The sequence below is a fragment of the Alexandromys fortis genome, unplaced genomic scaffold (genome assembly GCF_014885135.2).
Source record: "Alexandromys fortis isolate MF-2015 unplaced genomic scaffold, M_Fortis_MF-2015_v1.1 scaffold_1, whole genome shotgun sequence".
Classification (NCBI taxonomy): domain Eukaryota; kingdom Metazoa; phylum Chordata; class Mammalia; order Rodentia; family Cricetidae; genus Alexandromys; species Alexandromys fortis.
In genome coordinates, this window is record NW_026067927.1 from 15,790,385 (window position 1) to 15,816,042 (window position 25,658).

Here is a 25,658-nt window from a genome sequence, read left to right on the forward strand (position 1 = left end):
AAGTTAAAGCCTTTCTTTTTTGTTTAAACGGAAAAAGGGGAAATGATGTGGGAATGATTTCTTACTAATAAAGAAACTGCCTTGGCCCATTTTATTGGATAGAAAATTAGGTAGGCGGAGTATACAGAAGAGAATTCTGGGAGAAAGAAGGTTAGAGGAAGAGTCGCCATGATGCTCCCGCTCCAGACAGACGCAGGTTAAGATCCTCCCTGGTAAGCCAGCTCGTGGGCTACACAGAATATTAGAAATGGGTTAGAACAATATGTAAGAGCTAGCCATAAGGAACTGGAACCAGGGAACTATCCGGGCCAGGCAGTGTTTGAAAGAATACAGTTTCCGTGTAATTATTTCTGGGCATAAGCTAGCCATGCGGGCGGCCGGGTGCCGGGGACGCAGCCCTGCTGCCGCTCCTATTTCAACAAATTTACTATCCATTAATACTCCAAGGACAAAGCAGGAGGAAGGGGGAAGGGGGGAGAACTCTGGTTCAGGCAAATGGGAGAGAGCAAATGCCAGCATTGGCGAAGAACTATATCTGACCTCCTTAAGGAGCAGGGCACTGGTTCAAACTCCTGTCAGAGCAGAAAAGAACTGTAGCTGTGGGTTATGGAGAACAAGTTGAGGGGAGACCACAGCTGACAGGACCACACAAGGGCTAGAAACATGACTGGGCACTTCCCGCTGAGGCCAAGTCAGTGATCTTTCTACTAGAACATTGTTTGAGGAAGCATAAAGAAAAGACATTCATCACTAGCCCATATTAAATATCCTTCTGAATCAATTCATGTGTCAAGCAGCTGCAGAGAGCTCAGTCTGAGGCTGATTCAGTGACATGGGAAGACAATGACCATGACCGACTGGAAGGGCTCCGCGGCTCATGTGCTTAGGCAATCATTACAGCCTTACACTAATGGAAGGTTCTGGGCGTTGATAACCTACAATAAAGATGAAAGCATGCTCTTATCGGCAGATCTTCTTATGCAATGAATAATATCTTCAATCTTCATAAAATTATTCACTTACCACAGATGGCAGAAGCACCTCAGGGAATGGACATTAACTTTTCCAAGACTAGCTAGATTTCAACACACAAAATATTCATTGTGGATCGAACTACCCTTCCTTTACAACACAGGAGTATCCATATAAGCGTAGGTGTCATTTCAAACACTTCTACAAAAGTAAAACTGGAGTTCTGGCCTCTGTGAGAATGGACTGCATTTCAATGCCAACAAATGAAAGAGGGGAATGTTTGTGTAGTGATGAGAAAGGCTGAGGAGATATCCTGGGGTGTAAAGGACAGATTTCAGGAGTCCAGGGTCTACCTCTGAGTTCTAACTGGACTTTGGTTGGGATATGTGCCCTTCAGGAAGTTTCTCAGTTTCCTAGGGCTTCAGTTTCCCTTCCTAAAAATCTAGATTAGATTGGTACTGGGTTAGATGGTGACCAGGCTAGATGATGACCAGGTTAGATGGTGACTGGATTAGATGGTGACAAGGTTAGATGGTGACAGGGTTAGATTGGTACTGGGTTAGGTGGAACTGAGTTGGATATTGGCAAGATTAAAATGTGTCTGGTCTTTCAAGCTTTGACTCTATCACTTGAACAATCTAAGATGACTAATCTCAAAACCTAATGAAACTTTTCTAAATTATACTGTAACACATGAAGACTTGTTTAATTATAAATTATACTCCTATATTAAATATATTTCAATACATTAATACATTAAAAAGGATGAGTTAAAATGGAATAAGCAGTATTTTAAAATAAGGAAACCAAACAACTCTTTTATGCGCACAGAGGCACATGTTGTGCTTTTCCAAACCCCGCCTTCAAATCTCGGATCTAGTGACCCAAAGGAAAGTCTAAGGGCACCTTTTTCCCCTGACACATTGTCTTACAAAGATATGGACATAGGTAGGAAAAGTACATCATTGACTTAGTATATTAACACTCATTTCTAAATGTCACTTGCTATTGACACCAACAGCTAATAATGGGAAGGGTGTAGTTAAAATTCAATTAATTATTTCCCACAGTGCTCATAATAACACCAGTCAGCAACCTCAGCCCAGATATGTCAGGGCTCTCATTCCATATAAAAGGACCAAATGGAACAATTTAATAATAAAATAAAATAATAACAATAAGAGAAAGATTTTCAGAGTCAATTAAAAATTCACCTGGGGATTGGCTCTTCTAAATGTCAAACTTTAAATAAGAAGGCCTAGAGAAGTTGAAAGTAAAAGGATAAAAAGAGTATTGAATGTCCACGTTAATCAAAAGGAAGCTATTCTACTGCACAAATGTCAGACCAAGTAGATGGTAATATCAGAACTTGCACTAAGATATTTCATAATGATAAAATGGTTATTTTGACAGGAAACTATATTAATACTACATTTGTGCATACCAAGTATTATAGTTTCAAAATGCCAAAATGAAAATTGCTAAATCCATAATTATACTTGTGAATTTTAATAACTTTTGTCATCTGCCAAAAAAGGATTAAAAAGTAGAGATATAGGCCAAATGACATGATTACTAGTAAACTTCACCTTATTGTAATTTATGGAATATGTAACCTCAAATTGCAGAGAACATTTACTCCACTTGAACATATTCTGGACAAAAATGTTAGTCTCAACTGATTTCCGGGTCTGAAATCATATTGAATTCATTTTCTGTCACTGGAAGAATTAAAGAAGAAATCAGGGAAAATAAACCCACTAACAATAAAATTCCCAAGAATTTGACTATTATTTAATATTTTGCTAAGTAGTTTCTGGGTACAAGATAAACTGAAATAGAATCTTTTTTAAGTTTTCAGGAATATGAAACATTAATATTTATAGGCATTGAAGATAAATCCAACTTTAGATAAAAGATTTTGTCTTAAATATACGTATTATAAAATATACGTATTATAAAATGTTACAAGTCAGTGTTCTAAGTATTCCCCTAAGATTGAGAATGGCCACAAGAAGTAAAGCCTGAGGGAAATAATAAGGAAGAAAAACATAAAAGGTTTGAAAAATGTGAACAATAAAGAAAATCAACTATAGTTGATCCTCTGAGTAAATGAATAAATGGATACAGCCTAGAGAGAGACCTGTAATTAAGGACAGAGGAGGAGTGCTGAGGTCCTCCCAGCAGCACAGAGACCGTGAGCTGCTGTTTTCAACAACCCTATGCTGGAAATTTAAGATTTCAAGTTATAAGACAAAATCCCTGGAAATTTGTTTAAGAAAAACAAGCTAGTAATTAAGAACCTACATGTCTTTTAAAAAAGAAAAGTATGACTTGAATGCTGTGGGACAATGGTCTTTTATCCTGTCACTTGTATTAGTTTTAATAAAATGTTGATTGGCCAGTAGCCAGGCAGGAAGTAGAGGCGGGGCGATGAGAACAGGAGAATTCTGGGAAGAGGAAAGCTCAGTCTGCAGTTGTGACCCAGACGCAGAGGAAGCAAGATGTGACTGCCTCACTGAATAAGGTATTGAGCCACGTGGCTAACATAGACAAGAATAATGGGCTAATATAAGTTGTAAGAGTTAATAAGAAGTCTGAGTTACTAGGCCAATCAGTTTATAATTAATGTAGACCTCTGTGTGGTTTTCTTGGGGACTTAACAACTGTGGGAACTGGGCAGGACAGAAACCTCTGTCAACACTTGAAGAACGAAATTCTTAGTCATTTAGGCAAGTAACAACACAAATCTTTAAGAAGGGCTTTTCCACAGAATGAGAGAAGAGAATAATTCCTAGTAACACTCAACTTGATTTTTGTTTGGTTGGTTGGTTTTTGTTTTATTTTTTTGACTCAGGGTTTCTCTGTACCTTTGGACTCAATAATTTGTGTTTTGAGACCACTTTGTTTCATCAGACAAAAACCTGAAAAAGCTATTATGTAAAATGAAAATTACAGGAGAATTTTTTCTCATGATTTGAACATAAACCTCTCCAACAAATTATTAGCAAACCCTACCTCAGCGATTTTCTCAAACTTTAAAATTTGTATTTATACCAGAAAGCGGCATTTCAAATCAGTCACCACATTAGAAGACTAAAGATCAGAAAATCTATGATAATGTTAATGAAGGCATTTGATGGAGACCCAACATTCCCTAGACTGAAAGTCATGGAAACCCAAGGCATGAGGGGAATTGTTTAATCTCACAGAGTGTGCGGTAGCGAGCAGTGACCAAGAGCAAGACAGTGAGAGTGAGGGAAACTGATGATGAGCGTAAGAAAAGAAAGTGATGTCCGGTCTCGCACACACAATTAAGTCAGGGCTGGATCTCCAGCCTAAGCACAGCAGCTTAAAGCTCATCTCTTAGAGACATAAACATAGAATATGCTTGTGACCACAGAGGGGGCAAAGGCTGACTTTTTAACAAGCTGAAAAATTATCTTAAAAACAAAATGGTGATAGAGTTTATTAAACATAAAAACCATTGCTCATCAAGAACTGTCGCTGAAGAAATGACAAGGCATGCTGGACACTGGGAGAAAAGACGAATCTTACATCTATCCGACGAGGAACTAGTATGTAGAGAGTTCACTTGGAAAGGTTTCTTACCAATGAACAAGACAAGAAAAATGAACAAACAGGAGAGATATAGGAATGGCCAGTTATACATGAAAAGAAGTCTCACATCATGAATTAGAGGGATTAAATTAGAAAATTAAAACCATTGTTTGACTCCATTTTACACTCCTACTGCATCGAACGTGAAGACAGTGGCCTCAGTGTTGAGAATGGGGAGCAGCTGGAACTCTCAGTCTCTGCTGGTGGACTTCATGTAAGATGACCCAGATGCTTTGCAAAGTGACATCCTCGCATGCTATGAGAGGTGGCTTTACTTATGTAGGTTGAAAGATTCCTCCTTCGCTAAAGCTAGCTTAAACTAAGTCTCTCTAGCTGGGAGGCAGTGAATTACAGCTGACAGAAGCAGGAAGACACACCACCAAGCCACCAGCTGTGCGGTAGTCTGATCTGGACAAGATGGAGCAGAACTGCTTACCCGTGGGGAGTTAGGAAAAGTCTCAACTGTGTTGCTCTGACACAAGTGTACAAAGCCAGCAGCTCTGACCTGGGACCTCAATGCCATGGCTGACTCTATTCTGGCTGTGTGCTTAAATGGTTCCTCTACAGTGCCATCTGCATGTTTCAAAAGACAGCAGTCGACATGGCTGTAAGTTAAATAGTAGCAAAAACACAATATGCAATTTCCATGATTAATTATGGGATGCGACCATCAAGAAGACACTAGTGACAAGAGATACACTCTGGGATTTATGTGGGATGTTACAGCAACACTTGCTCGATGCAAGGCTTAAGGACGCGAGATCTTAATAGACTATTGGACACATAAAAGAATATTCTAGACTGGGATGTACATACATTTTAAAATGTCAGACAAACGCAGCCAGCCACAGGTCAAACGGAAAGCACATGGGATAAACAGTACCTTCAAGTTTTCATATACATATAAATAACCCCCACTCGCCATTATGACTCCTGAGTGCAGGCTTTTAGTGTGGGGCAGCCGATTAGGTGGGAGTCCTATAGGACTTGACATCATCTCTGGTGGACGCATTCCTAGTCTGGCTCTCTGCTTTTCCAATCTTAACAAGTTTGTGCCACCAAAATACATCTTGGCTTCCTTGTTTTTCTATTTGCCCTTTCTTCCTCTGTAGAACTGAAATTGAAGGGAAGAGAAAGAAGCATACCAGTGTCGTACGTCACGATGAGCTTCCCGTTATGGTTGCCTACGGTCTGGGGCTCGAAGTCCACTTCCAGCTGCATGGACTCCCCCACGTTAAGAATCCCGGCCGTTGGTTCTATGGAAAAAGGCCTGCAAAACACGTGGAGGCACGATCAGAACATACTTCCGACTCTTAGGACGAGCAGAGGAGACGTCGCTCCGGATCTTCAGAGGGCTCATATCCAACTTCCTGCTCAGAAGTGCAGTACTGATTGCCCATTGGTGGGAGAGAAGCGGGTTGAATGTTAAAGGAACAGTAACAGATCAGCAAGGCGAGAGACCCAACAGGTCCAGTCATTCATTCGTGTTCCTGTTTGTGTTCTTGCCCTTCAGATCTGTTTTTTTTTTATTTGTGGGGTGTTCCTGCTGGGAATAAAATGGATAAAAGTCAACAGTGCCCTCAAGACTCAGAGATTACAATATTGAATAGACTGTTATTTGAAAAAGAATCCTGCCTTCCTAGGGCTAAAAGTCCAGTGTGTCGAGTTTAGAGGAGAGCAGATCACAATAGTGGAAACCCTATCCGAGTTCCCAGAGGAGAGCTTACCAAGGCTCCATTTTAAGGGGATGGGAGAAGGGGAGGGAACTTCAAAGAGATGACGCGACACCTCTGGGTTCTTACCAGCCACTACCATCTCTAGGCCCAAGAAGTCATGGGAAAGGAGGAATCGCAAGAGAAGGCAGCCTAGTGAGCAAAGAGAGGGGAACGGCCTAGGAAGCCGTGCAGTAAATAATACCACGATGGGCAATCTCATTGTCGAGTCTACTGAGGCTTCAAATCACCAACGAGGTCACTGAGGCACCCTTCTGGGTAAGTCTGTGAGGCTTCCACAGATGGCTGACTAAAGGTGGAAGACCTGCCCTGAATGCAGGTGCCACCATCCCGTGAGCTAGGGGCCTGAATGGGATAATGAGGAGAAAAGGGAAAAAGCCAGCCAAGTGCCCCCCATGCCATCAAGTGCCCTGCTCTTCCCTGCCCTCTCTGCTGGAGTGGACTTGAGGCAAAAATCAGGTCTTCCTGGCTTAAGTTCTTTCTGGTGGGCGCTTTGTGATAACTTCATGAGAAGTAACTGACAAAAATCCTGGTCCCTCACCTCACCCTCTGTCTGACTGCTTATCCCAGGCTCCTATTGGCTGAATCCAAACAGAGGTCAAAAGTCCTATGGAAGTGTACCATAGAGGTCAGCTTCCCGGGCACACGCAGGAGGAAGAAGGAAGGAAATGCAGTTAGGAGATGAACAGGACAAGTTCTGCATCTTGAAAACAGAACTGGAGACTCAGATGTCAGGAGGCAGGAGGGTGGATTTGAGCAGCGCGGGATAGTTTCACTGAGTGGTCCTGGAATGGGATAGTAAGCTGGACCTGATTATGAAGCACTTTGAACAACGCATGGAGCTCCTCCTTCTAAACAGGAAATTCAGTCCGTTTAATTATTTTCACGGTCCATTTCACGTCTTTAAATTGCTAGTTTTTCAAAGTAATGTGGTAGGCCGTGCAGCTGGCAGGCTAAGCTGTTTCTGAGTACTTCTATTACAACAGCATTTGGGATCAGCATCCTTTAAGTCTGCCTGTAGCTAAAGAACTCAGATTCAAAGAACATAAGCTCTCTGCCATGAGGACACAGAGAAGACACAAGGGTCGCACGAGGTGGTGGCTGAGATTGTTCACTGGGACCTCTGCGGCCTCCAGGAACAATACCTATTCACTTTCTCTGTTGCCCTCTGTTTGGATCTCTTCTTACAACCCCTGATCTTTCTTTCTCTCTCCTTTCCTAGTAGACATGATACCAACTCTGGTGATCTCTTGGTGCTACTTCAGGGTAACCTGGAGTTGTTGGCCTTTAAATTGACCTCTGGAGATGACCGAATGACGTGCCACAGCCTTAGACAAGTTATTTAAAAGCCATTTTCTCATCTAGAAAATTGGTCAAGATAGCACCTGCCTCATAAGATTGCTGTGTAGAGTAAAGGGATAAGGAGTCTGGGATAATGTCTGGCCCCAGGAGTATCGCATGATACAAATGTTTATTGCTATTTTATCGTTACCAGTTTTCCAGCAATGCTGGAGGAGGAACCTAAAGATATACTCAGGTGTTCAGTTAATTTTGAGCTTCTATTTCTGCCCCTTTTGCCTTCATTCAGCTCTGGGGAGATTGTAACACAACACACTCACGTACAGCACAACTTAGTGTCTTACTCAAACACCGTTCCTGGGCCTGATGATCTAAGCAATCAAGTTCAAACCCTCAGAATTCAAAGCCAAACACAATCTGTTCCCACCCAGGTTTTGCATCCCAATTGCACGCATTCACATGTATCTGACCCCCGGCTCACCTGTCACACTCCCAGGCCGTTGGGGCGGGGCAGGTGGGAGGCTTTGGTCTCCTTACCCACAAAGTCCCCCAAGTACGGCACCTGCTGTGACCAAACAGACGGCCTCCTGCATAGACAACCTGCGACTGCCAGGATCCTATCAGGAAAAACACGGTCTTCCCATATGTGACACGCCTTTGACTGTCACTGATCAGAGCTCAGATTCCAAGTCACCGCTTACATAGAACGCTGCCACATGTGGAGCACCTGTGGGCCTGCATGTGGGGTCCCACTCCTGAAACCCCCTTTCCTCTGAAGGGTTATCAGCTATTGAGAGGCGCACCCACGGAAGTTAATGCTGGTGCAAGGTAAGCCACGGGAAGAAGCAGAGAAGTGCACTCTGCCACTGAGCTGCACCCCCGGCCCACAGTCAATCATGAATGCCAATAAAACTTTCACCTTCTTGCATCAATCTTTATACTGTCTTGGAATAGAAAAGGAGTAAACTTCCAGCAGCCAAGACATCCTTCCTTTATGGAAGATGCTGAGTCTTCCAAGGCCCAAGGTCCTTTCCTCCCTTTCAGCTCAGTAAGACTCTGACCCTCGAGGACAGGGCCCCATTCTGACTTTGAGAACAGCACAGCAGTGACTTCTCCTTTGCCTCTCCACTTTCTAATACTGCACCTTCACTTTCCTTCCAAATGCATCTCGGTAGCACAAGAACATGCTGAAATGAATTGGATGCGATCCTATTGCAGAACCTCAGCTAATATTCTGCAGAGAAGGTGACGCCAGTGTCACATCTCTAGGACCCGCAGGATTCTAAATTCTATAGAGAGGTAATGGATACTTTCCCCCGCGTGCTAATTGCTAGCTTTAGATTAGACTAAGCTTCTTCAGCAGTGAGAGGAGTCACCTGGGATCACTCTCACCTCTTGGAGCTGCCCAAGCTCTCTCAATACATCAGACGCTAATTGGGCAGAGTGCGTTAGGCGCTGGTGTTTAATCACTGCCTGTAATTTGATTTTGCACTTCATTTTACTAGAGGCCTCCAGGCCGAACTGCCTGCAAAATATCAAGTGTCAGAAAACACTCTTACAAAGAAGTGAAGAGCAGTGATCCTCCGGGGTCTGAGGTGGGTTCTGTCTATTACACTGTTTAGTTTTGATATGACACCCTCGTTAATATCAAATTCTTAATTATGGATGGAATTTGGTCTTCTGAAAAATCATGAGTCTCGTCTTGGAATATTAAATAGTGACTATCATCTTAGTGCCTTTCCTCCCCATGGTCTCTCTGATATTTCACTTCCAACTTGAGTCTTTAGGTCTTTAAGTTGCTTCCCAACCCTCTATCATCCTCTTCCCAATATTAATCCCCCTTTAGCAGTCAACGTTATTGTGTGACCTGCTAGAGTTCTAGGTCAAAGCTGCACTAAAGTGGAATGGCAATTGTTTATGTTCTCTGGATATTTTATAGCACACCGCTGCTCCTTGTATTAGTGCAGAAACCATTACGCCCATTTTATAGTCCTTGGAACGTGTGTTCTTAGTTTAAGTCATTGCGGAGGTTTGCAGTTGTAGCTTTGCCTCTGTGACATATTGTCGGCCAGGCATCCCATAAACATTTACTGAGCACTTATTTACCCTAGACATTTGCTGAGCGCATGCAGATGAAACAGTAAGATACAATTCTTGATGGGCCTCAGATGTGGGAGCCAACTCTTCTTCTTATTGTCTATATAAACCGAACTATCTTATACATCACTTAAACCACTGTTTAAATGAGAACAAAAGCAAGATCTGTTTTAACAGAATTTCCCATGAGATATTGTTTCACATTGTATTTTGAACTAAAAGTGTTCAGACCAAGAGGCAAGGCCTTTGCCTTTATATTCTCCACTGGTCACCAGTTCTATCTCTGTGTGTCTATTTGGCATCGTGTTGACAAATGCACCCTGTCTGGGAGACAGACCACCTGAGTGGGTTTGTAGAAAGGATACCCACTAGGGAATCTCTGCAGAAATTCCAACTGCAGATTACAAATCCAACCACGCCCCTCTCGCTGCAGTCATGAGAAGCCTCACTTGCAAACAGAAGCCTAAAGTAGCTAATGCAGAAAAGAGACCGCCGGAAGGATGCCCTGCGGTTCACTGCACTGGCAATGTGGTTAGAAATCATCAATTTTGTGGACAGGCACAAAGGTACAGTTTCACAATGAGTGTGGAGAGGAAAACAACAGAATGTGCAAGGTGGGGACTCGAGAGACTTGACCACACAAAAGACGGGCAAAATGAGAAACCTGCCTTCACACAGTGAGGGATGGCCAACAGCGGCTAGACATCCCAATCCTTAGACCAGAAGCAAAAGGAAGAGGAAGTGAGGAGGGTTATCAGATCCTGGGGTCCAGTCTGATGGCAGCTGGGGCCACAGTGAAGACAGGGCTCAGCTGAGGAAGGAGAGGGTGAAGGAGCCCCCTACCCCCTTCTTCCTGTCCTCTAGTCTTCTGGTGACCCATGGTCAGACACAGTGCGATCTAATGACGCAAGAGGCTTGGAAGGTCATTACCCCAACGGTGATGACAGCCACACAGGAGAAGGGTAAACAAGCCCCAAGTCTGTGTGTGCTAATACAGCTTCGGTGATAACTTCCCGAGGGGACTTGCTAGGTCATTTTCTTCCTCCCACCTTCAGCTGTAAGGTGGGAACGTGGGGACAGGGTCTCTCACGCTGATTCCCAGCTGCCCCTGAGTTTACTCCTCACTTAAACTCCGAATTACTGCGCTAGGAAAATGTGGTAATTTGTTCACAGCTGAATGGGTAAATGAACAGAAATGTCTTAGATACTTGTCAGCAATATTACACTGTTGACTGTGGGTTTGTTTGTTTGCTTTCTTGGCATTTACATGTATCTGATATGTAAGAAACTGATAGGTGAAAAGTGTTAAGAATTAGACAACCGATCCAAGAGGATATTCTGCCTGCATTTGTTTTTCCATATCGGGTGACTTCTCGTTTACATATAAAAACATCAATATGATAAAACTCATTCCTGAAGGGAAACTATGTGTCAGCTTTCCTCTGCAAACCAAACATAGCAGCATCTTTTATTTCTTTTTAACAAAAATTAGAATTATAAATATTTGGAGAGCTAGTATTCTTTTTACCACCTGGCATTAGCTCACTTAAAAAAAAAAAACAAAAGGACAGACACTTGTTACACAGCACGTGCATTACTCCAGCAGCTTGGCTTTGCTAACTAATTTTATCCTCAGTAAAAACTCTATAAAGTGACTATAGCCCCCCATTTCTCAGATGAAAAAACTGAGGATCACAGGTCAAGGAATATGGGCAACTCTGTAGAAGATGAAAAGCTAAGGCATGTGTTCTCCTCACAGGCCTCCAGAAAGGATAAAGGCCTGCTGATATCCACTGTGATGTGAAATTATCAATTTATATTGTTTGAAGTCACTAAATTTATGATAACCTGGTGTATCATCAATAGCAAACGAACACAGCCAATATTCCCAATTCTTGGTTAAAAAAAAATCTAGGTTTACTTATAAATTCCCATGGGTCATCCTATGTATTAAAGAAGGTGACATTTGGTAAGACATGGATGGTAAACCTGGAATGTTCGATCCCTTTAGGATGAAGACACAGCCTGATCGACAGCAATGTGGTCTCCCAGCTTTGCAGCTGAAGCTGTAACAAGCCAAGCCACCCCCAAAGCTAGTCCAGCCAGAGTTGGCTGTAAGTGATCAAAGGCCAGAGTTGCAGGAATGCATACCTGCGAGCTTTGAGGTGGAACACGGAGTCTTTGTTGCCAATGTTTCGGACCAGCAGAACCTTCTGGGTGCTGTATTTCACAGGGCAAGTGGAAAAATTCAGCTCGTCAGGGAAGTCCAGGATGGCTCGAGCCCCTCTGGCTTTGACGGGCACAACAAACTTTTCTCTTTCAGTAATACAGGTCAACATGTGGGCATAATCCTGCCAGGAAAGGACACGATCATTATTTGTGGGGACCCCAACATGGCCAAGCTCACTGTAAAAGGGAAAATAGGGGTTTATGGCAGGCATTGTGCAGAACAACTCAGAGTGTTCCTCTACAGACTTTCATCATTCCCACCCCCCAACCTCATTTTCCAACCATTTGAGAAACCTGAACTCCAAGCTTCTCCACTGGTTTATAGGTTTTGACACTTGGCCAGGCCCTTGCCTCTCACTAGAAAGGATGTCAGAGAGAACACCTCACTATTTGTCCTGAGAAGTCTGTAGAGGAACATGCTGAGTTGTTCTGCAGAATGCCTGCCATAACCCCTAGTTTTCCTTTTACAGTGGTCTGTAAAAGGAGCTTTTTGATTTTATTCTTGTTTTTCTTTTCAACAAGTCTCTTTGGGTTTTGAGGACAGAGTAGGGGTGGAAAGTCTCGCATACAGATTGACGCAGATCACCTGTGCCCTGCACCTCAGGATGCCACAGGGCAGGGAGGAAGCTGTGGGGTTCCCACTAGTCTAGTCATTCTGGTGAGGGTACAGGTGCCTGGCAAAGGACTGGCTAGGAAACAGACGTGGTTACAACCTCTTCCCTTTACATGAGGATGGAAAAGAAAATGAACACATGAATAATGTCTATGGACATTATTTCATCATGTATGTGCAATATAATGCCATCCACTGTGTAGATGCATTAATAAACATAAGGGCAAAATAGCCAGCGTATAAACCCGTGGTTCTCTCTGCACCTTCCAACCCCCAGCCCCACACCCAGCTTCCCAGCAGGCACCTCTCTGGATGGAAATACATCGTGTCCCACACCAAACCCCCTGATTAACACTACAGCATACAACACCACATAAAATCCCCTGCCAATGGGCAGGAGTGAGAGTTGAGAGCAGGAGCTGACACCCAAGCCACTCTTCTGGGACCTGACTGAATCAGCCCAGGCTGCGGACTTTTTCTTAGTCCCCACGAAGACCCCACAAAGCCAGCTGAGGTCCAGCTCCTGATCAGTACACCCCAACCCAGTTCTAAGACATCCTCTCAGGTTTGCTGCAGATGTCCCCGTCATTTGAGTGACCTTGAACAGACTAGACTAACACATTCTAGATCCCCCCCCCCCCCGCTTTATTTTCTTGGTGCTCTTGAGAACCTACCTACATTCAAGAGATATCCTGAGTGCAGCCACTTCCTGCCACCCTGATCCTAGCATGGCAGTTTCTCCTGGGCTATTGAGACCCTCCTCATTCAAAGTCCATTTCCATCCAGTTAAGGTGGAAGTGAGCTCAGGCTGTGCCTCTGGTCAAAGTCACCCTGGTTGAGGACTCCACAGTGAGGCCTCCATCTTCTCCCCAGCCATATGTCCTCCTGTCCTGCTCACTCTTCCATGCAGCTACCATCTCCCAGGGCCACTCCGAGCCTTCACACTCAGTGCTTGCTCAATTCACACTCGCTGTCCTCTGGTTACTTCAGGTGCTTCTGTCCACTCTCTCACAGAGAACTCATTGTCGACTCCATATAAGCTTAGCCCTTCCATGCCACTGAGTTCTAGGCATCCCTTACTACATCACAGTTCAGACTTATCAAACATTTGATGAACGTTTGCTGAACTAAGAGAAATCAGTAATGCAACACTGGATAGTAGTGAATGGAAAATAAGTAAATAAATAAAGTGATCAAAGGACAGAATACTGGGGAGGGGCCAGGAAGGACCTCCACAAAGAGGAGGCATGCTAGTCAGAGTGGCCAGAGTGAGGACTGAAGCTATATAGCTGGATGACTCGCTGGGGAAGTATGACTCAGAGCTTGTGGCCAGAGGAAAACATGGCAGGAGGGGTAGAGACCCAGGAGAGGCAGGGGTGGGCAGGGAGGTCACAGAGCATCTCTTAAGCCAGTGACAGGACCTGAGGATGGCAGGAAGCAATAACAGTGTGGACAGCTGATCCCCCACACAGCCCAATTTATAGCTTAGGAAAAGCATTGGTAACCACACGGGCAGTGGACTGTAAGTGGACTTCAGTAGAGAAAGACAGGCCAGCTAGGAGGTCACCACTGTAGTCCCAGGGAAGAGATGATACTAATCTGCACCGTGAGCTAATGTGCTCGCTTCGCCAAATGTCTGCCAAGGAGAAGTTCTCAATCAGTGTGGCCTGTCACCATAAATCTCACATGTTAAATACGGTGCTGGGTGAAAGCCATTCGGCGAATGGTCGGCATGTGCTTCCTTGTGTTGTTGAGGTGATTGTAAGGGCACCCACTGAAAATGATACCAGGATGAGGACGAGGTAAGTCAGGGCACAGTGAGGGCTTTGAGAAAATGGAGTATCATCAAGAGCTGCAGTCTGAATGAAAAATGTCTCCCACTGTCTCAGGCATGTGGACGCTTGGTCCCAAAGTTGGTGGTATTATCGGAGATGCTTAGATGGTGTGGCTTTCCTGGAGGAAGTGTGTCATTGAGGGTGGGCTTTGAGATGCCGCAGCCTCACCCTGTTCTTAGTTTGCTTCCTCTGCATCGTGTTTGCCATCTAAGATGCGAGCTCTCAGCTTTCTACCCAGTGGCCAGGCTCGTCTGCTGCCATGGCTCCCTGATAGTGGTTGTGATGGGCTCTCATCCCTCTGGACCAATAATCCCAAATAAACCCTCATTCTGTAAGTGCCCTTCGTGGTATTTTATCATGATAGAAAAGTAACTAAGACAAATGCTGTGTGGTACGGGACTCGTAAGTCTTAAAGAACCAAGCAAGCCTCCTGGTGGAAGTGACCTTTGATGGAGAGCTGGACCACAAAAGAAACTAACCAGGAGAGATCCAGGGAACAGAGTGTTCCTGGCAAGGGGGACCATGAACATAAAGTCTTCAGGTAGGTGTATGCAATAAAAATTAATGAACAGTACTCTCAAAATGTATTAAAGTTAATTTGTTGGGCTCTTCGCCTCGCAATTGATTTTGCTTTTCAGATGGCAATGCCAAGCTTGGGAATGATGACATCCGGACATAAGGAAGTACAAATTATAGTGAAATATCTGGTCTTAGGAAGCCCCATAAAACTCAATCACACAACTGTTTAGTCAGATGACAGCGGCATCTTAAAGAGGTAAGCATTGCTTTCATTTTTCTTTAGGTGCTCAAACCCAGCCAGCAAAGTTTTTGTTGAGAGCCATAAACTGGAAAGCAGTCGGAAGAGGATTAATTAAGGCTTTGAGGGGCTGCTGCAGAGCCAGGCTCAGAGGCAATCCTGGGGTGTTTTAGTTTAGTTCTCGATGTGTCTTATGTCTTGCTAGAGATGCTGAGGAGGCTGACTGACAGGGTACCAAGGACAGTTTGGAGTCTTCTCAAATTCCCAAGTGAAGGTTAGACACTGAGGCACAATTTTTTTCTCTTAACTGATTCCCACACCCAGAAAAGAACATGAAGACAATTTAAAACAGTGCCTTTAAAGCACACTCCAATCTCCAAGGTTAGGAATATAATATAATATAACATAATATAATACAATTTCTATCGCAGATTATGTAACACGCCAGTAGATACTGCTTTATTGGTTTGGGCTGAACTCAGATATGATGACTCAGGAGCCTAAGCTATTGCTCCAGCTGATGGAATTCCTTCCTGAGATGCAGAGCCATCAGGTCACCATTCAAAGGCAGGGTGTTAGTTCCATGCTCTCTCCCTTCTACCATGAGACTCTGCCGTGAATCACCCCACTGAAGGGCTACCCCAGTAACAGTGCTCTCCAGACAGCCTTCTTTCTGACCTCCCTCTTCAAACCTGAAAACCAGCAGAAAACACTAGCAGAGAAGAATTGATTGTCTGGGAGTAAAAAGAATTGAATCCTGGTTTTTACATTAGTTCCTTGATAGAAAGCAAACGGGCATAGATATCTCTGGAGACTCGGCAGAGGGAAATGGTGCCTTCTACTCCAACAAATGACTGGATGTTAAGGTCAAGGTCAAAGAGGCTAAAGCCTTACCTCCCCTTTCTGCCTTCTGTGTTGGGGGAAATGGCAACAGAGTAAAAACTGATGTGGCCAGGAGTTAGTGAAGTCCCCTTTCATCTGGATAACCTTCCAGATCCTTAACCAGTGACAAGCATTTGCTAGATAGTAGCTTCTCAATCTAGATTCACCCTCAGAAGGAATTCCTTAGGAGCTAGAATTTGGAGTTTCCAAACTGGAAACTAGAATTCTTTTGGAAATCCTAAAAGAGTTTAAAAAGGGATTGACCAGATATCCTGGGTTTAGCCTGTTCCACTGGTAGCACCTCCTGTCGTTGAGCTAAGATCTTAGCGTCATGGGGGTAGCTATATCCCATCTGTTAAGAGAACTATTTCTGACCTTGGGTGTGGAAAGAGAGCCAGGATTTATGAATTTATTTTAATTATTGATTGTTTAAATAGATAATGTGAATTTACTTTTAGAATTCACGTGAATAATATCACCCACAAGGACAAGTGATTTCCCTTAAGTGCAAAGAAGCGTGATCTAGTGCCCTTAACCCTGCCAGTCACCTGTGCTTGCTTCCACATCCACGCACTCTCTGCCTTCACCCTGTTCCTAGGATCAGCCACTCTCTCCTACACATCAGATAGCAACCCTTCTGTCACCCCAGTCCCGCCCCAAATCTCTGGATTTTCCTCTTTCCTGAACAGACACACTTACAATAGACCAGCTTACAATCACATGTCAATGTTCTATTCCAATGTGTCTAGCACTATGCTGGGCTGTGTGGTTACAGGACGGGCCTAGACAGAACTAGGGAGAGCTGAATCTAGACAGAAAGAAAATAAAATTCCTAACGACGGAAATTACCGATTAGGAGAACATGCCTGCTGCCGATAATTCCAGCACTGAACTGGCAGAGGCAGGGGAGTCAGAGTTCGAAGGGATTCTCATCTGAAGAGTTCAAGGTTCGTCTAGGTGCCACGGGATCCCATCTCCTATCCACCCTAAAAGATGTTATGGTATCTACACTTTAATTCAAAGTGCTGGCAATAGAATTTATGATTATTATATACCTAGGGCACATAAAATATGCTAATGTTTTATCCTTCTTGAGACATGTATTAAATTTTATAGGAAAGCCATTTTTGACAGCTAATTGACCATTTCCCCTAAAAACATCCGCAGAGAAAACAGAATAGTGTAACAAACACCTCGGCACTCACCACCTAGATTTAACCATAACTGATGTGCCTTCATTCTGATCTCATCTAAACATGACTCTTAAAGCTCCACCCTGCATTCCCTCCTCCGAATACTGCTACATCCTCACCCTGCAGCACTATACAGACATGCTTTCTCGAGCCTAAGTCAGTATTCTGTGCTGCCTCCTAACCAGAGCTTAACATTTTCCCAGCTCAATTTAATAATAAACATAATTTAAGAGGTCAAGAAAATAAATGACAGGCTCCAGAATTCCCTGGTGCTATTTGACTAAAACACTGACTATTACGCTTCCATGGTGCATGCTGCATACAATGGCTTTAGTAGACTAATAACACAGACAGTGTTTTTTTTTTTTAAGTCTGTGTGGGAGGAGACAGGGAAAGCCAAAGTGAATCGACTGCACCTGTTATCTGGGCAGTTGGCATTCTTGGCAACCGCCATGCCCAGGAAGCCAATCAAAAGATGGCAGGCGAGGATGCAAATGGCTTATCATCTTCAATGTGCTGACATACACGGGTGCTGACAATCCAACTGAGCTTATTAAATGTGTCTTAATTTAATCTTAAATAGAGCTTATTAAAGTCTAATTTACATATCTCACCCCCCCCAGATGTGAGGAGCGTGAATGAGAGTGGCGAGGGAACGGTCAGCAGGGGACACAGAGGCAAACTGTGCGGTGCTCAACTCTTTGACTACCAATTCAGCCAACGGAAGAAACAGGGACACTCAGTGAAATAGACTGTTTCCTACGCCACACCCGGCTTCGTTTCTCCTCTGCCGCCTTCTGCAACAGCATGAAAGACAGCATGCCTGAGTTTAGCTGGTCATTCTGGGTACAGGCCCTGTCGGCTTCCCAACAGTGAGGAGTGGGACACTGAACGCGGGATACTGCTGGTAGCTGTAAGAGGAGCCCTGGAAACCAGAATATCACCTACAGGGCCTCATGCTTGCTGGGTGAGTCCTCCATCACTGACCTGTATCCTCAGCCCTTCTTCTTCTCTTTTTAATCAAGAAATGGGGTCCCCGGAAGTTCCCCAGGCTGGCCTTGAACTCATTCTATCACCCAAGAAGGCCTTGACCTTGAGAACTGTCTGCCTCATCCTTCTGCGTGGTTAGGATCGGGCGCCTAGGCCACCAGGGATTGACTCGATAATCCATAGCAGAAAGCCTCGCATATGGATTTCTCCCCTCCCTTCTGTCAGCGGTCACCAAACAGGACAGAAACTCCACAAACACCACCCAAGAAACAAACAGTATGACCAGTGACGAGGCAGGAAAGAGTCACTTCAGGAAAGTAGTGGCAGCCACATTTGCAGTGAGACCTGGTGATGACATTAACAGCAGGTGGTGAGTCTTAGTGGCAGAGAAGTGGCTCAGAGCTCTCTTGTCTGGCTCATCTACTGATTTTCACTATAATGGCACACACAGATAAGTATGCCCACTATTAACATTACCCATAGCCCACCTCTTTATCCGAGGGCTCTGGTTTTGAGAATTCTATACTTGTATACAAGGAAATATTATCATATAGACCCCTTATCTCCCCATCCAAGTCTCTTTCAATATGCTCCCTCCCAACTTCATATATAGGATAACTCATTTAAGTTCAGTCAATGCTGCCCATAGGTGCACAGGCATGGGGACAGCCTCTGGAGCATGGGGACCTCATCAGTGGCCACATCCTCAGGAAAGAATGATTGTTCCTCCCCCAGCAACTGTCCACTGCTAGTGGCGCCTCAGAAGGGGTGGTGCATTGGGAAATCATCTCCCCCACCTATGCTAATAATGGAGCCTTTTGTTTCTACCCATTTAACTATTGTTTTCCGTTCTAGTTCCTTCACACTGTGGTGAGATCCCTTCTGCCATCTCCTGAGTACCCAGGTGGGCTCAAGAAGGAGAAAACCTAACCAGCAATTGTGCCTGCGACTCCTGCATCCTAGCTCCTTCCCTCCAAGGAAGAGCTGGGGTTCCCATGATCTAGGAAAGCCTGGGGGTAGTGCTAAGGGAAAAGGGCCTTAGCTTTTGGCTGTTTGTGTGCAGACAGGGTTCAGCTGACCGGGCAGGGCTTTGCTGTTAGCTGTTTCTTTCTGGCTGTGGATGAGGGAGATTTTATGGGAAGTCAGTCCTTTATGGAGAACCAGTTATCTAGTAGACAGTAGGGATCAGGAGACTTCATCTCAGCCTGGAGCCCTGACTATATTTTTGCTCAAACTGAGGTTGACTGCGATCAATATTTGAATTCAGGTCTCTTTCCCAAGTTATGTTAGAATCCTGGGAGGGAGGACACACAACCTACTAGTGTCCTGTCCTATAAACCCACTGTCTATCCTTTCTCTCAGCTCACTGCATCCAGGCAGGACCTTCTCTTTATTGGTGGCTCTCTGTACACAGTATAAACCGGTTGGATCCAGGCGAGCAGGGATTCGGCAGTGCCAGGATTCTTCACAGACCAGTGACTTAGGGCTCATGGGCACCCTCGTCACCCAACAATTCTTTGCTCATTGCTAGTAGCACGGCAGCCTCCTCCTGCTACCTCCCTTTCTGCCCTCACCACCACCAAATCTAAAAGCGACAATCTCCAGAGCACCGCCAACACAAGCTCTGATGCCATGTTTGCACACAGCTTGTCCTGGGGTTTAGGGGCGGCAGGGGGTTGGTCTTCAGCATGATGGTGTTGGGAGGTGGTATCCCTTTAAGAGGTGGAGACTGGGGTGGGGGAGGAAGCTCAGTGCTGGTCCTTCTGCAAGTTCTAGTTTCCTTTAACCCCATGCTATCTCCCCTTTGCAGAGGATGCTATCCCCCATGAGGTGACTCAGCTAAGGTAGTGGGTGGGCTTGCTGCAGTTAAAGCTGTTGGCAGTGCCAGCCTCTAAGATGGGGAGGTAGATAAATCCCTTTTTCACACGCCTACCCTCAGGTATCCATAACAATAATAAAACCACTGACAAAAACCCAGACTAATACAACTACCATCAACAACAAAATACCATCACCAGTTCTACTACCAAAATATCAAGACCCACCAAATAAATGTGACCCTCACCACCACCACCACCACCAGAGCCCACTCCTAATACCGCCAACACTACCATGGACACCAGGAAGTCCTGTGAGTTGAACTACAAATGAGATACATACTCTTTTTTTTTTTCTTTTGGCCAGTGTTGTCATTACCTTGTTCTCCTCTGGAGTGAAAAGGATCCGGAATATAGACGGCACCCCTGGGGCCACCTTGTGACCGATGTCTTTGGGGCTGATGACTTTAAAGTAAGGTGAGCTTTCTTCAACAACTTTTACCATCCTTGGGATCTGCAGGGGAGACACACGATGGTCACACCAGGCACAAGAGGAAGGCACAGTAAGCATGATGGTTTGGGAGGTGGCCACTCCTTGCTATGTGTGGCCTTCATCAGGGTTTCAATGGCTTCAGCTAAAAAGGGAAATAGTGGAGTCTACCTTTATCCTAAGGGCTCTGACAGTCAGTCTTCAAGACTTTAAGCACACACTCAGGAGGAGGTACCAACATCAGCATCAGCAGATGCTCAAAAGTAGCCTGGTCTATACAGTGAGACCCTGGGGAGAGTCAGGGAAAGAGAGAGAGAGACAGAGAGACAGAGACAGACAGACAGACAGACACAGGCAGAAAGAGACAGACATATACACAGAGACAGACAGACAGACAGACACACATACATGCATACAGACAGACGTGTGGGGTTGGGGGAGCACATTTTAGAGAGGAAAAGAGCAACATATGTGTTCACCAGAGCATCACGGTGCCCAGGGAGATGATGGCTCAGTGCTCAAGAGTACAGGCTCAGACACCAGCTCCCGTGTTGAGCGCTTCATAATTGACCGTAACTCCAGATTCAGGGGCATCCGACACCTCTGATCTCCATGGGCACTTGTATGTCAGGAAGAGAGAAGAGAGCTTATATCTGCCTTTCAGCACACAGCCTGGTGTAAGTCATGTGAGAACATACCTGCCAAGCCTGGAGAAAGTCACCCGCTTGTGGATAATTGGAAGTTCCCTGGTTGAGGACTTCCTGTGGGGCCAATGCTTTGGCTGAATCTCACCCAAGAGGTGTTGGGTTATCCACAAAAACTGTGTCTTTTGGAAGATGAAATTTATATATTCCCCTCACCCCAACTTCCTCATATAGACCTACTAATAGTCGCTTCTTGTTTAGGGTTGGAAGGAATTACAAGGGACTAGAGACTAGGCCCACTCCATCCTTACTAGGCTAATAATACATAACAAGTATAAAACAGTTGTAAGAGGGGAGAAGAGAATTCTACATGAGAAAATGAACCTGTTGGCAGCCCTGTGTCCACAGAACGTGGCTCTTCGTGAGGCCCAGGGACACGACCCTCGGCCCCTTCCGTTCTCTCTCATGGCTCTGCTTACCCTTAGCTTCCATTGTGAGCTCCTCCTGCTAACAGCAGTGCAGCCCGAAACAAACAAGCAAAGCCAAACTCTAAACCTACCGCTGTCTCCAGCATCTGGCCTTGCTGGCACTAATCACCCTGTTGATCTCTGAAAGACATCACTGAGCCCTTTAGTGAGCTGCTGGGTGAACACACCTCCACGTCCTCCCGCTTGCTTTGGGCTCCTGCACAGACTCAGTTTCTCATTTTTCTTGTAGCTCACCTCTTTTCCTGAACTCCTATTGTCTTTCCCTTGGAGTTTAGTATTGCTGAGGTGTCCCCCCTTCGCACACCATCTGTTTATTTTTGCACTTAACTGTACTTAAAGCTTTCCCATAATCCCCCTTCCATTACTATCAGGTGTCAAGGAAATCCTCCGGCATTGAATTCTTTTCTTTGAAACAAACCCTAGTTTTATCTCTAAAGAAGAAAAGACACAAGGCTAGAGAAGAAGCCCTCCATTTAATTATAAAAGAGCATGGACGTCGGGACAAGTCTTCTGCAGACGAAGTCTCACTGTGTCATATAATGGAAAAGACCACAAAAGGGAAGAAAACCACAAGTTATATAGTTCGCCTATGCCAGCGAACATACTCACTTTGTCGTTGTTTCTTAAAACCAATGGAACCTCATAGACTTCACAGGGAGAATAGTTCTGGAATATGATTTCTGATGGAAAGGGCTGAAATAGGGCCTGGTCCAAGTCAACTCCAGAATACTGCAATTGAAAGAGAAAATTACTCATACTGTGAACAATGGTCAAGATGACTGGGGGAAGTAATGCAAAGATCTAATTATTTAAAATAAAGAACATGGGGGTCATTCAAAAGGGGAAACTACCATAACAATAATTAAAATGAGTGAGATTGTTTTCATTAACTTCGCTATGGAAGAAGACAGAAAACTTGGGAGCTGGCTCAGTAAAGTATAGAGCTTCCAGCATGGGATATGAGTTCTGGTCTCCAGAACCCACATAAGAAGTCAGGCATGGTAGTGCATGCCTGTAATCCCAAGACTGTGGGGCAAAGGCAGGTGGATTTCTAGGGCACACTGGTCATCCAGCATAGCCTAGTCAGTTCCACATCTCGATAAGAGAGCCTCAGAAAATAAGGTGGATGCTGACCCAGCTAGCCTGTGAGCTAGAGCTCTATCAGCAGTATGCTTGCCACATGGCTAACAATTGCTGGCTGCGCTCCAGGAGAAAGAGGATGGATGGCCATAGAGAGCACAGGGGATAAAGACAGTTGGGTTACGTCAACCCCCATGCATTAGACTGAGGGGCTGAGACATGTGCACGACCTCCTGATCCTGCAGCAAGGCTAGAGAGACGGAGACTAGTCTTCCAAAGCTTGTCTAGGAAGGGTAGGACTCTGACGGGCTTTATTCTCGCTGATCTGTAGCTAGATGCGCCACAGAACAGGGATGAACTAGGGTCCCTAAGTCCTTCAGTGCTGGGGCTCAGGGAGGAATAAGGATGAACTAGTGTCCCTAAGTCCTTCAGTGCTGGTGCTCAGGGAGGTCTGGCACCAGCGATCATGTCTCCTCGGAAGGAAGAGTGAGTCACCACAGGATTTGGATAATTTATGCAATCTTCCAATTGTGAAATTTTATAGCTCATAACCAAGAATGCTCTTTAAGATGCAAAAACCTGCAGATTGTAATTATATAAACCAGCCATAAATATGAGAAAACAGTATGTCAGCACAAACAAGAGGTGGCAGAAAACAGCAGTGTGACCCACTCTCTGAAACACAAGGCTCAGAATTTAGCAGAGGTAGAAATAGTAAGAAAGGAAATGCAGGGTCTGTACTACACACGGTCATGGGAAGCAGGGAGTCAGGGTGTGTACGTGTTTAACAGCAGGTTAGCCACAGCTGAAGTGGTGCTGGTACGGAGGAAGGTTAGAAGAACATTCAGAAGAAGGCAGACTGAGATGAGAGAAACTTCAGAACTGATATGGGAGGGGATACGTGAAAAGGCCTAGAATGTGTGCAGCATGTGGAGGCTGGGAATGCGCAAGTGGGGAAGAGGCGTTATTGCTAGAACAATGGCAGAGAGGTTTCTATAGTTGATGATAACACCAATGCAAACATGCAGGAGGCCTTATGAGCTCCAGTAGGGTTAAAAAGACACCCACACCTAGGTAGTAATTATAAAACCATTGAAAACAGAGGCAACAATGTGCAAGAGATGCTAACAGGAAAAAGGGAGTATTTTATTTTATCCAAGAAACAAAAAAGTGTTGGCTGTTCAACATAATTAACAAGGGTAAAAAGTGTGAAAATAATGTCATTTAAACCTTGGGGAAACAAGTCCAAACCAGCCAACCAACCAACCGACCATACAAACAAAGAGAACCTGCAGAAATAAAAAAAAAACCAACTCCCTTCAACAAAGAAGCTCAAACAGAAACATTTTTGGGAAGATAAAAATTATAATTATAACAATGTCCAAAGGAAACCACTGAAGGTATTCTCATAGAGGGAGACATTTGTCTTGGATCTTCAGATATAAGGGAAGGAGAAAAGGATGATAAAGGCGTAACTGTCCACTCTATCTAAACGACTGGGCCATACAGACAACATCAGTGAGAACTTGTTTATCCATGACATGTGTGCCCTAGCTGGACACTCACATCAGGCCAGGGATGGGCACATCCCTATGGCTTCTGCTACTGCTGTGAGTTTCACTGGGTACTTGCTTTTTATCAGAGCAATGAGCAACATCATGATATGAGAGGAATCAGTCAGAAATGAAAGAGTGCATCTGTCACATTCCCCTCACACAGAGGAAAATTTAACCTACGATGTGGAGGGTAAGTTAGGAATCTTTTGAAGGAAGAGATAATGGTCAAAAAATTGACATAAGCAACCTTTCAGGGAGCCAGTGGTTATATGAACATGCTTACACTCATGATACATATATAAATACACAGATGCAACACACAAGTTTTTATTTTAAAGAAGGCTATTCTCCTTCCAAAAATTATTCACAAGCTTACACACCCTTCATAACAGTAGTGAACTGAGCCACCAACAGACCTGTCCGTGATGGAATCCCTTCCCACGCTTTATATTTTCTCTTCCTTCCCATTGGAACGCCATTTCTAAACCTTTGTATGACTTGCTTCAGACATCTGTCTAGCGCAGAGAGGATTTCCCACAGCTTCCTCTTTAGCAGGGCAAACCAATCTCCCCTTTCTCTCACGAGAATACTTCTGCATGTAAAGAGGGGAAAGGAGGAACAGCTGGGAGTCAATAAGGCCATGAAGACAGAAGGGAGGAGGATGTCCAGTCTTAGGATCCGGGGGTCAAGTTTAGATCGTATGAGAGTCACAAGTAGATTTAAATGTGGGAGTAACATGATCCCATTTACATTTTAATTACATGTATATTTAGTGTGCATGTGTGCATACACACATACCTGCAAAATATGCTTACTGTGATGTGCACCTAGAGACCAGAGGACAATTTGTGGGAGTTGGTTCTCTCTCTTCCAGGCAGTACCTAAGAACTGAACCCAGGTCATCAAGCTTGACAGTAAGCTTTTTACCCCCTCGCCAAGACCTCATTTAGAGTCTAAAACTTCATTCATGTTGTACTGTAGATCACTGGGAATGGAGAGGTGACACAGAATCAGAGACTAGAGGGCTGGGGTATGGCTCGGTGGTTTGAGCACTTGTTACACACAGTCAGACATGGTAGCCACCTCTAACCCCAGCACTCAGAAGGCAGAGGTGAGTGATCCCAGAAGCAGGCTGGATATCTAGACTAACTAAATCTGTGAACTCTGGGTTCAAGTGAGAAACTTTGCCTTAATAAATAAGGTGGTGAGTGCAGAACCCCATGTCAGTCTCCACATGCACACACACATGTGCACACTCCCCAACACACACATGCAAGCACAGACATGCACATACACACTACCCATACACAAACAAAGGAAAGAAGGGAGGGAGGGAGGGAGGGAGGGAGGGAGGGGGGGAGG

General features: G+C 44.6%; 1 protein-coding gene across 10 annotated transcripts in view; it reads right to left on the reverse strand.

The window, feature by feature from the left end:
* Hydin (HYDIN axonemal central pair apparatus protein) overlaps positions 1–25,658 on the reverse strand; it is a 326,725-nt gene that overhangs the window by 259,173 nt on the left and 41,894 nt on the right. For all 10 annotated transcript variants that reach the window (XR_007592102.1, XR_007592103.1, XR_007592104.1 and 7 more), the window contains exons 4-7: positions 22,270–22,389; positions 20,418–20,552; positions 11,874–12,073; positions 5,739–5,863 (exon numbers count right to left, since the gene is read on the reverse strand). Coding sequence is in view for 4 of the 10 variants with exons in the window: in XM_050144333.1 (XP_050000290.1) it covers positions 5,739–5,863; positions 11,874–12,073; positions 20,418–20,552; positions 22,270–22,389 (580 nt within the window). In the remaining 6 variants the exon portion in view is untranslated. The remainder of the gene's footprint in view (positions 1–5,738; positions 5,864–11,873; positions 12,074–20,417; positions 20,553–22,269; positions 22,390–25,658) is intronic.